A 12,273-nucleotide genomic window follows, 5' to 3' on the forward strand; every position below is an offset into this window, starting at 1 on the left:
TTATTATACAGAGTAATAATCTGTGTATTCTCTGTGTATTACCTTTGTATTACTACTCCGTGTATTAATAATATGCATGAAGTTGTTCCACCACCCAACGCAAAACGTCTACAAAATAGTCTCAATCGTTTGTGCCTTTATAAGTTTTATTTGTGGCGCTGCAGTGCTTTAAATAATAATAATAATAAGTTGTATAGCACTTTTCTAGTACAATTGCACAATTGTGACTGTGTGCTGCAATTAGTTCAGGAAAATACCTAGTCTTCACATCCTAAATTGCCTCATTATAATTTAATAGCAGCTCCTTCATATAGATGTAATGGACATGTAGTTTAGTCATTTTCATTCTGCTTTTCTACAGAATGATAATGTATCTTACCGATACAATTGCAGACAAAACACGGTAACGGCAAACCAAATCACACAAAAACAAATCGCATTCATGTGATTTACCTATTAATTGTGCATTTTCAACTGTCAATGGACGCAGCGATGCTCACTGGATGTGTGGAATGTAACACGAAGTCCAAGGTGAATGTTTTTACTTGTTATGCTGTTATGTTAATATTTTCCTGCATAAAAACAGTAGTAATGTCAACGTTATGTCATAAATACACGTGCTACGTATTTCTGTGTATTTATTTTGTCATAAATTTGAAATAATTTCATTACCTAACTTGTAAGAAAGTTTATCGATGTGATACATTTTCAGTTTATAACCCGACATTTTTACTGTATATATATCTATCTGACCAACATGTTTAAGTGCACTTTAATTTAGTGTTGGATACTTTTTTGTGTACAGAGCTGTATTGGAAAGAGAGTAAAGACATTGCACAATCCAGTAGAAATATAGGTTATGTATCAAAAACTGTGGCAGCACAAACAACACTTTTTTACAGGCACAAACCAGGACAAAAGGAGCACAAACGATTGAGTCTATTTTGAGTCAGTTTGGAGCATGTTGGGGGGCTGGTGATGTCACCACCTAAAATGAAATGTCTAACATATAAAACACAGCAGCTGGTCAAACTAAACATTTAACGGCGCAAACAACAAGACTATTTTGAGTGAATTTAGAGCATGTTGGGGGGCTGAGTGACCTCAGAATATTCTTTAATATCTAAAAAATGACAGCTGTGATGACAGTCTGCCGTTCTGACAGTCTGCCGTTCTGACTGGCTAAGTCAGAGGCACCAGCACCACCTAGTCACTAAGAAGAGAAATGCAACAAGAACCAATCAATGCATTTGGTTAAACCAGGTGTGTCTGCTTAGGCATAGACCTTGAACCAGTCAAGGCATTTGGTTAAACCAGGTGTGTCTGCTTAGGCATAGACCTTGAACCAATCAAGGCATTTGGTTAAACCAGGTGTGTCTGCTTAGGCATAGACCTTGAACCAATCAAGGCATTTGGTTAAACCAGGTGTGTCTGCTTGGGCATAGACCTTGAACCAATCAAGGCATTTGGTTAAACCAGGTGTTTCTGCTTGGGCATAGACCTTGAACCAATTAATGCATTTGGTTAAACCAGGTGTGTCTGCTTGGGCATAGACCTTGAACCAATCAAGGCATTTGGTTAAACCAGGTGTGTCTGCTTGGGCATAGACCTTGAGGTGTTCTGGACCAGGATGATGAACCAGTACTCATGGTCTCTGTGTGTCTCCAGCAGGACTGAGGGGTCAGAGGAGATCATCTACACCTCTGTCATGGAACCAGCACAGATACAACTGGGCCTGCTGTTAGTAACTCCCTCTCCATCTTGCCTGCATTCTATTTCTGTCTCTTTTTCTCTTTCTTTCACTGTCTTCTGTTGTCCGACTATTTCTCTCTCTTTTTATTTTAATAACATAGCTCATATTCCCTCGAGAGCCTGGTCTGCCTATGGTGGCCTTTCTCCATAGCAAGCCAATGTTCACTGAGCTGGTATTCAATCCCAGTGTAGTCTGTTTAGAGCACGGTAGCATGTCTACTGTTTATGGTGGGTTCTTTGGAGTTTTCTTTTTTTGCTGGACCGCGGAGCCGGCCAAGAAGAGTGAATGTGTCTTACTGACTGACTGACAGACTGACTACCCCTTGTTAAATAGCGTAGTGGTTAGAGAAACGGACCTACAAACTATAGGTCCCGCATTCGTATCTCCTCACAGCCAAAACAAAGTATGGGTTAAGAATTATTCCATAGAGACGAAACCTTCGCTGGCTCTAACCTTCAGTATCTACATTATATTAAGACTGAAATAAAACAGTTACGGTTATATTGCAACTTTTTCTGGCATTGAAAAGTTCATCTTCAGTCTTGCTAGCAATTCCTACTAGTATGGTTGCATGATATTGGAAATAACTGACATTGCGATATATTGTTTTTCTGCGATATATATTGCGATATGAAAAAACAGAGGATCTCTTCAGAAAGCGCTTTGGCTATCAACCTGACAGTCTGTATCCTTCATTCGTCCCCGGCCCCATCCTCTACAATTAAAATGCATGAAACTTAGGAAAATTTTCATATTTCAGAACAGGTTGCTAGGTAATAACATGTAACAGTAATAGTATAGCAATAGCAACAGTAGTAAAATAGAATGCGCTATTGGGCATAACTTACCAACTGCAAGATGCAGTCTGTTGCGGAAGCTCTGCAATCTGGTCTGCAATTTCCTGTACAACTCTGGGATGGCAACTTGAGGAAAATAGTTGCATGATGGCATTACATACCGCTTGTCAAGCAAACGGATCATGTTTTTAAAACCCTCTTTGGTAACCATGTTAATTGGTACTATGTCTTTTGGCGACGTGAAATGTTATTGAATCTTTGATTTCTCTTTGCCGTTTGGAACCTTTCTTGTATGGCGTTTTTGCTTTGGACGGCATTGAGATGCTTTGCAGTCGTCATACGAGGATTCGTGGTGCCGCCTCAAATTATCAAACAAATTTGTGTGTTGCCTCGTGTTTTTGCAAGGCATTCCAGTTTTTGGTCAACATCATCCTGTCTGTAGCCAAAATATTTCCATATAATTGACGATGTATTTATTTTTTCAACCAAATACTAAATTTCTGCCTTTTTTGCCTGTTCCTCGCTCATCATTTCATCACGCGCAAGCCGAACCTGCATGTCAACCACGTGCAGCAACGAACTCTGTGTTTTAAAATAATAATTATTATTATTATAATTAACTGTGTATCCAATAACCCATACATTGGAGTAAATTACGTTATATCAGACAGACATAATGCTAGTTTTCCATTTGAAAAATATATATATTGTAGACTGATATGTTGACCTTACTAAATCACACGTTCTGTGATGTGACTATTGCGAATGCGTACATCACAATGTCAATGCTGAAACTATAGATTGTGCAGCCCTAATTCCTAGGAAGTTGATACTAGTAAGCATATTACTGGCTAATAAGCTGTTAAAACGGCCAGTGACAAAAGCCATACAGTTACCATAATAGACGCTATTTGTGGTGGATCCGCCCTGAGTACCTCAAGTCTCTGGATGTTGTGGGGCTGTCTTGGTTGACACGCCTGTGCAACATCGCGTGGCGGTCGGGGACAGTGCCTCTGGGATGGCAGACCGGGGTGGTGGTCCCTCTTTTTAAGAAGGGGGACCGGAGGGTGTGTTCCAACTATAGGGGGATCACACTTCTCAGCCTGCCCGGGAAAGTCTATGCCAGGGTTCTGGAGAGGAGAATACGGCCGATAGTAGAACCTCGGATTCAGGAGGAACAGTGTGGTTTTCGTCCGGGCCGTGGAACACTGGACCAGCTCTATACCCTCTACGGGGTGTTGGAGGGTTCATGGGAGTTTGCCCAACCAATCCACATGTGTTTTGTGGATTTGGAGAAGGCATTCGACTGTGTCCCTCACGACATCTTGTGGAGGGTGCTTGGGGAATATGGGGTCCTGGGTCCTTTGCTAAGGGCTGTCAGGTCCCTATACAACCGAAGCAGGAGCTTGGTCCGCATTGCCGGCAGTAAGTCAGACTTGTTCCCAGTGCATGTTGGACTCCGGCAGGGCTGCCCTTTGTCACCGGTTCTGTTTGTAATTTTTATGGACAGAATTTCTAGGCGCAGCCAGGGGCCGGAGGGTGTCAGGTTTGGGACCACACGATTTCGTCTCTGCTCTTTGCAGATGATGTTGTCGTGTTGGCCCCTTCTAACCAGGACCTTCAGCATGCACTGGGACGGTTTGCAGCCGAGTGTGAAGCGGTGGGGATGAAAATCAGTACCTCCAAATCCGAGGCCATGGTCCTCAGTCGGAAAAGGGTGGCTTGCCCACTTCAGGTTGGTGGAGAGTGCCTGCCTCAAGTGGAGGAGTTTAAGTATCTAGGGGTCTTGTTCACGAGTGAGGGAAGGATGGAACGGGAGATTGACAGACGGATCGGTGCAGCTTCTGCAGTAATGCAGTCGATGTATCGGTCTGTCGTGGTGAAGAAAGAGCTGAGCCGCAAGCCGAAGCTCTCGATTTACCAGTCAATCTACGTTCCTACTCTCACCTATGGTCATGAGCTTTGGGTCATGACCGAAAGGACAAGATCCCGGATACAGGCGGCCGAAATGAGTTTTCTCCGCAGGGTGGCTGGGCGATCCCTTAGAGATAGGGTGAGAAGCTCGGTCACCCGGGAGGAGCTCAGAGTAGAGCCACTGCTCCTCCACATCGAGAGGGGTCAGCTGAGGTGGCTTGGACATCTTTTTCGGATGCCTCCGGAACGCCTTCCTGGGAAGGTGTTCCGGTCCCGTCCCACCGGGAGGAGACCCCGGGGAAGACCTAGGACACGCTGGAGGGACTATGTCTCCCGGCTGGCCTGGGAACGCCTCGGTGTCCCCCCGGAAGAGCTAGAGGAAGTGTCTGGGGAGAGGGAAGTCTGGGCATCCCTGCTTAGACTGCTGCCCCCGCGACCCGGCCCCGGATAAGCGGAAGAAGATGGATGGATGGGTGAAGAAACGTTAGTCAGTTTAACACAATCCTCAATGGAGTCTAGCGACTAATGAGACATCTGGTGTAGTGGTTTGAATCTAGTGACATCAACAATATTTATTAATTTCATTTGTGGGCCGCAATTAATCTGTTTATGGTTATATTGCGACTATTTCTTGTGGATTTTCAAAGTACGCACCCGGGTGTGTTTTTTGGGTCAGGATAGACAGGACCTTAGCTGGCTACTACATTCAGGGTAACCCACAACTGAAAATGTTCACGGTTATACAGTATTGCGACTATTTCTGGTAGATTCCACGGTTCTCCCGTCATTTCACTTGATGAAAAGTTATCGTCACCTTTATTGATAGTTATTGTATCCGTGTAATTCACGAATGAAAGAAAAAATGATGTTTTATGAAATGAAATAGCTTTGGCAGTGTAAAGTTCAGTGTCGCTAGAAATTGCTCAATTCTTATGACTATTCCAGTAAGTTAGTAGATACTGGTAAAGCTTGTTACTGGCTAATAAGCTGTTAAAATGGCCAGTGGCAAAAGCCATACAGTTCATAGACACTATTGTGGTGGGGGTAAACTTAATAAGAAACATTAGTCAGTTTAACACAATGCTCAGTGGTGTCTAGTGACTAATGAAACGTGTTGGACCGTGGCGTCCTGGTTAAAGACATTGCCACGTGGGAGACCCAGCTTTGAATCCGGTGAGGGCAGCAGTATTTATTCATTTTAATTGCGGGCCGGCTGAACTAGGCTTGCCTGGTTGCTTTTCTAGTTTTAAATGATTGGTTGGTTCTCTTTCTGAATGTCTGTCTTGCTGTCTCTTTCCGGATTGTCCAGATATGATGACATCTCCCAGTCCCTCCTCCTACATCTGCTACAGCTGAAGAACCTGAACAAGACCCACGTGAAGGATGGATATAAAGTGTAAGATTAGATTCATTTTTAGACTTTTTTGCGGTCCATTATACTCTTTCAGGGATGTGAAGGTATAGTTGGGAGTTCTTCCTGTTCTCTCTCTTTCAGGAAACACAATATACAGTTATTAGAGGTGTACGTTGGTGGTTTTCTTACATTTTCCTAATCATGTAACTTACTGTCTCTGTCCAGGTATGTGAGGGTTCAACTGGTTCCCGTGGAGGCTGGGAGGGCTTCCTTCTACTGCTGTAAGGCCCTGAACCCTGAGCCCCAGCTTAGCTTCAACGAGGCCTTCCGCTTACCTGTTCCAGCGGACGCCCGGGCCCTCAGTTCTCTGCAGCTGTCGGTCTGCAGCCTGGGGCCAGAAGGAGAGGAGGAGATACTGGTGGGTGTCATTCTGTTCCTCTGTTTCTCTGTCCACTCATGTTTGTATCAGAACTGTAAAATTTAATTGTGCTGTCTTCATACACATGAACGCTTGTCTGTTGCACCAGGGAACCGCCCAGATGTGTCTGTCCGAGTGCGACAGTGTCCCAGAGATGTCGTTCTGCTGGCTGAGGGTCCACAGAGTTCATGTGTCTGGAGGAGGTCTGGGGGCCAGACAGTCTAGGGGCCCTGGGGGCCAGAGAGAGGAGCAGGCCTCGAGGACCACGGTGGGTCCAATGTCTGATGTCATAGACATATATATATATTATTTTTGTCATTTAGCAGATGCTTTTATCTATCCAGCGTTATGTTATATTATTTTATAGTGCTATGTTACATAGCATTGTATTATTTTAAATTGCTGTTACATGTGTTATTATTATATATTGCTACAGTGGGGAGAACAAGTATTTGATACACTGCTGATTTTGCAGGTTTTCCTACTTAAAGCATGTACAGGGCTGTCATTTTTGTCATAGATACTCTTCAACTGTGAGAGACAGAATTTAAAACAAAAATCCAGAAACAAAAATGTATGATAATGAATTTGCATTTTATTGCATGACATAAGTATTGATTACCTACCAACCAGTAAGTATTCCGGCTCTCACAGACCTGTTAGTTTTTCTTTAAGAAGCCCTCCTGTTCTCCACTCATTACCTGTATTAACTGCACCTGTTTGAACTTGTTACCTGTATAAAAGACACCTGTCCACACACTCAATCAAACAGACTCCAACCTCTCCACAATGGCCAAGACCAGACAGCTTTGTAAGGACATCAGGGATCAAATTGTAGACTTGCACAAGGCTGGGATGGGCTACAGGACAATAGCCAAGCAGCCTGGTGAGAAGGCAACAACTGTTGGAGCAATTATTAGAAAATGGAAGAAGTTCAAAATGACGGTCATGGGAGAAGGTCATGTGGTCTGATGAGACAAAAATAGAGCTATTTGGTTTAAACTCAACTTGCCGTGTTTGGAGGAAGAAGAAGGACTAGTACAACCCCAAGAACACCATCCCAACCGTGAAGCATGGAGGTGGAAACATTTTTTTTCTGGAAAGGGGACAGGACGACTGCACCGTATTGAGGGGAGGATGGATGGGGCCATGTATTGCGAGATCTTGGCCAACAACCTCCTTCCCTCAGTAAGAGCATTGAAGATGAGTGGCTGGGTCTTCCAGCATGACAACGACCCGAAACATACAGCCAGGGCAACTAAGGAGTGGCTCCATAAGAAGCATCTCAAGGTCCTGGAGTGGCCTAGCCAGTCTCCAGACCTGAAACCAATACAAAATCTTTGGAGGGAGCTGAAAGTCTGTGTTGCCCAGCGACAGCCCCGAAACCTGAAAGATCTGGAGAAGGTCTGTATGAGGAGTGGGCCAAAATCCTTGCTGCAGTGTGTGCAAACCTGGTCAAGAACTACAGGACACGTATGATCTCTGTAATTGCAAACAAAGTTTTCTGTACCAAATATTAAGTTCTGCTTTTCTGATGTATCAAATACTTATGTCATGCAATAAAAAGCAAAAAATCATACAATGTGATTTTCTGGATTTTTGTTTTGACATTCACAGTTGAAGAGTACTTATGATAAAAAATGACAGACTCCTACATGCTTTGTAAATAGGAAACACTGCCGATTTTGCAGGTTATCAAATACTTGTTCTCCCCACTTTGTTACATTGTGTTTTATCATTTTATAGTGCTGTGTTACATACACTCACCTAAAGGATTATTAGGAACACCTGTTCAATTTCTCATTAATGCAATTATCTAATCAACCAATCACATGGCAGTTGCTTCAATGCATTTAGGGGTGTGGTCCTGGTCAAGACAATCTCCTGAACTCCAAACTGAATGTCAGAAAAATGGGAAAGAAAGGTGATTTAAGCAATTTTGAGTGTGGCATGATTGTTGGTGCCAGACGGGCCGGTCTGAGTATTTCACAGTCTGCTCAGTTACTAGGATTTTCACGCACAACCATTTCTAGGGTTTACAAAGAATGGTGTGAAAAGGGAAAAACATCCAGTATGCGGCAGTCCTGTGGGCAACAATGCCTTGTTGATGCTAGAGGTCAGAGGAGAATGGGCCGACTGATTCAAGCTGATAGAAGAGCAACTTTGACTGAAATAACCACTTGTTACAACCGAGGTATGCAGCAAAGCATTTGTGAAGCCACAACACGCACAACCTTGAGGCGGATGGGCTACAACAGCAGAAGACCCTACCAGGTACCACTCATCTCCACTAAAAATAGGAAAAAGAGGCTACAATTTGCACGAGCTCACCAAAATTGGACAGTTGAAGACTGGAAGAATGTTGCCTGGTCTGATGAGTCTTGATTTCTGTTGAGACATTCAGATGGTAGAGTCAGAATTTGGCGTAAACAGAATGAGAACATGGATTCATCATGCCTTGTTACCACTGTGCAGGCTGGTGGTGGTGGTGTAATGGTGTGAGGGATGTTTTCTTGGCACACTTTAGGCCCCTTAGTGCCAATTGGGCATCATTTAAATGCCACGGCCTACCTTAGCATTGTTTCTGACCATGTCCATCCCTTTATGACCACCATGTACCCATCCTCTGATGGCTACTTCCAGCAGGATAATGCACCATGTCACAAAGCTCGAATCATTTCAAATTGGTTTCTTGAACATGACAATGAGTTCACTGTACTGAAATGGCCCCCACAGTCACCAGATCTCAACCCAATAGAGCATCTTTGGGATGTGGTGGAACGGGAGCTTCGTGCCCTGGATGTGCATCCCACAAATCTCCATCAACTGCAAGATGCTATCCTATCAATATGGGCCAACATTTCTAAAGAATGCTTTCAGCACCTTGTTGAATCAATGCCACATAGAATTAAGGCAGTTCTGAAGGCGAAAGGGGTTCAAACACAGTATTAGTATGGTGTTCCTAATAATCCTTTAGGTAAGTGTAGCGTTATTTTATTTTATATTGCTATGTTACATATCGTTATTATTTTTTATTGCGGTCTAGCACAGCGTTATGTTATATGATTTTAAATTGCTATTTTACGTACCGTAACATAATTTTATATTGCTTTGTTACATAGCGTTGTGTTATAATAAAAAATTATTGCTATGTTGCGTAGCTTTGTTATAATATTTTATGTTATCTTACAGGCCCACCTGGAGTTACGGGACCTGGAGCACGGGGAAGACGCATCTGAAAGGTAACCACACACACACACACACACACACACACCCCCTACACTCATCACACACGTGTTGTAATACACAAGACACCTGTCTCTTCTTATTCCACATTAAATAAGTGTGTTTTTCAGGAGCTGGCAGGCTGAGTCTGTAGACAGCGGCTGCAGTAACACCACAGCACTGGTCTCCACCTATCCAGAAGGGCCTAGGGGAGAGGGCCTCTGCCTTCAACCAATCACGATCAAGGTAACAGTCAGCATGCAGTGGTATGTTAACTGATGTCTATGAATACCCAGGAATCACTACTGTTACAGTTCAGAGATTAAAGTGTGTGAAAGTTTAGACTATGGAAGGCTTCAGATGATGAATAATCTTGACATCAGTGATGGTTTGGTTGGAGAATTCAGGAGTTTGAACAGTGTGACTGTTCAAAACAATTGTTCCCTGTGGGAGCTACTTTTCTGGTCCCACTTGAAAGTACTAAGAGCTTTGATTTCCTAATTCTAAGTTTTGCGTTTTTAGTTGTCACTTTTAGGTTAACTGTACTGTGCTGTGATTGGATAGGTGGAAAAGGCGACGATGACCGAGGGGGTGTTTCCTGAGCCGGTGAGGGTGCGGTCTAAGGATAGAGGGGTGGGGTCTCGTTATGGCCACACCTCTTCCTTCATACGGAGCTCGACTATAGTCCGCTCACAGACCTTCTCCCCTGGTGCACGCAGTCAGTACGTCTGCAGGGTGGGTACAGACACACACGCAGACACAGACAGACAGTATACCTAGTATGTCAGTCAGTATGTCAGTGTTGCTGGTCTGTCAGTCAGTATGTCAGTGTTGCTAGTCTGTCTGTCAGTATGTCAGTGTTGCTGGTCTGTCAGTCAGTATGTCAGTGTTGCTAGTCTGTCTGTCAGTATGTCAGTGTTGCTGGTCTGTCAGTCAGTATGTCAGTGTTGCTGGTCTGTCAGTCAGTATGTCAGTGTTGCTGGTCTGTCAGTCAGTATGTCAGTGTTGCTAGTCTGTCTGTCAGTATGTCAGTGTTGCTGGTCTGTCAGTCAGTATGTCAGTGTTGCTAGTCTGTCTGTCAGTATGTCAGTGTTGCTGGTCTGTCAGTCAGTATGTCAGTGTTGCTGGTCTGTCAGTCAGTGGTTTGTAACTGTGTTTAACTCTGTGTTAATCTCTGATAGTTATATCGCAGTGACAGCGACAGTTCAACTCTCCCAAAGAAACCCAACTCTCCCTTCGTCAGAAACACGTTGGAAAGAAGAACGTTACGTTATAAACAGGTACAGCTGAATAACATACTGAAGAACAACTGATCATCATGATCATCATGCAGAACTAATGTGTGTGTGGTGTGTGTGTGTGTGTGTCGGGGTGTGTGTGTGTGTGGTGTGTGTGTGTGTGTCGGGGTGTGTGTGTGTGTGTGTGTAACCGGTGTGTGTTGATGTGTTTCGTGTCTGTGTTTCGGTGTGTGTGTGTGTGTGACCGGTATGTGTGTGACCGGTATGTGTGTGTCGGTGTGTGTGTCGGTGTTGGTGTGTGTGTCTGTGTTTCGGTGTTGGGGTGTGTGTGTGTCGGTGTGTGTGTTGGGGTGTGTGTGTGTGTGTCTGTGTTTCGGTGTTGGGGTGTGTGTGTCTGTGTTTCGGTGTTGGTGTGTGTGTCTGTGTTTCGGTGTTGGGGTGTGTGTGTGTCGGTGTGTGTGTCGGTGTTGGGGTGTGTGTGTGTGTGTCTGTGTTTCGGTGTTGGGGTGTGTGTGTCTGTGTTTCGGTGTTGGGGTGTGTGTGTGTGTGTCGTGTCGGTGTGTGTGTCGGTGTTGGTGTGTCGGTGTTGGGGTGTGTGTGTGTGTGTGTGTCGTGTCGGTGTGTGTGTCGGTGTTGGGGTGTTGGTGTGTCGGTGTTGGGGTGTGTGTGTGTGTGTGTGTGTGTGTGTCGGTGTGTGTGTCGGTGTTGGTGTGTCGGTGTTGGTGTGTCGGTGTGTGTGTCGGTGTTGGTGTGTCGGTGTCTGTGTGTGTTCCCTCCATATGTCCCTGTCAGCAGCAGTCGTACCAGTCGTCCTTGGTGGAGCAGCCAACCCGGACCTCTCTGGACCTGGAGCTGGACCTCCAGGCCTGCAGGGTGCGCCAGAGGCAGCTGACAGAGGAGCTGGCTACCCTGAGAGAGCTGAAGATGAGACTGGAGGACCAGGAACACAACAGCTGTCCCACTGAGCTGCCACATTGGGCTCTCCGAGACCAACGCTTCCGCTGCCTGCTCAGAGAGGCGCAAAGACAGGTAGGTAGACAGACAGGCAGGTAGACAAGTAGGTAGACAGACAGGTAGACAGACAGACAGACAAAGATAGGTAGAGCTCTGAGAGACCAGTAGACAGCTGACTGAATGACTTCCCATCTTATTTCTGAAATCTCTGAGAAGTCTCTCTTAAAGAAACCAACACTTGACCCCTTCCCTCAGAGGCCAGGATAGCAGAGTCCCTATCTATCTTCTTTAAACATCTGAAAACATACCTTTTCATAAAATACCTAAAATGGTTCCACGGCCACCAGCTCTGCTGTCTTTTGGTACCTTTGATTATTATGTTTATTATTTCTATGGTCTCTTTATGACGTGTTGACATGTCGATTTCTTGTCGTGTTGATGTGTAGGCCAGCCAGAGCCGGTCAGAGCAGTGTCAGGAAGAAGCAGCGGAAAGGAGGCTGAGAAAAGCTTCTAAAGAGGTTCTCCAGATGAGAGGTCAGAGCCTCAAAGAACCTCTTCCTGTCCAAACCTTCAGGTGAGTCAGCTGCTTCCTGACATGGTGCAGTCGCCTTTGTCATCAC

General features: G+C 44.8%; 1 protein-coding gene across 3 annotated transcripts in view; it reads left to right on the forward strand.

Annotated features, from left to right (window-relative positions):
• wwc3 (WWC family member 3) overlaps positions 1–12,273 on the forward strand; it is a 53,873-nt gene that overhangs the window by 40,611 nt on the left and 989 nt on the right. Inside the window, exons 13-22 of one of the 3 annotated variants that reach the window (XM_029121732.2) lie at positions 1,672–1,740; positions 5,774–5,860; positions 6,044–6,236; positions 6,346–6,504; positions 9,429–9,478; positions 9,593–9,707; positions 10,026–10,196; positions 10,643–10,741; positions 11,492–11,728; positions 12,100–12,227. In XM_029121732.2, coding sequence (XP_028977565.1) covers positions 1,672–1,740; positions 5,774–5,860; positions 6,044–6,236; positions 6,346–6,504; positions 9,429–9,478; positions 9,593–9,707; positions 10,026–10,196; positions 10,643–10,741; positions 11,492–11,728; positions 12,100–12,227 — 1,308 coding nt within the window. Of the gene's footprint in view, positions 1–1,668; positions 1,741–5,773; positions 5,861–6,043; positions 6,237–6,345; positions 6,505–9,428; positions 9,479–9,592; positions 9,708–10,025; positions 10,197–10,642; positions 10,742–11,491; positions 11,729–12,099; positions 12,228–12,273 lie in introns of all 3 variants that reach the window. The other 2 variants (XM_029121730.2, XM_029121731.2) reach the window with 2 other exon arrangements.

This window comes from Esox lucius, chromosome 8, assembly GCF_011004845.1.
Source record: "Esox lucius isolate fEsoLuc1 chromosome 8, fEsoLuc1.pri, whole genome shotgun sequence".
Taxonomy (NCBI): Eukaryota; Metazoa; Chordata; class Actinopteri; order Esociformes; family Esocidae; genus Esox; species Esox lucius.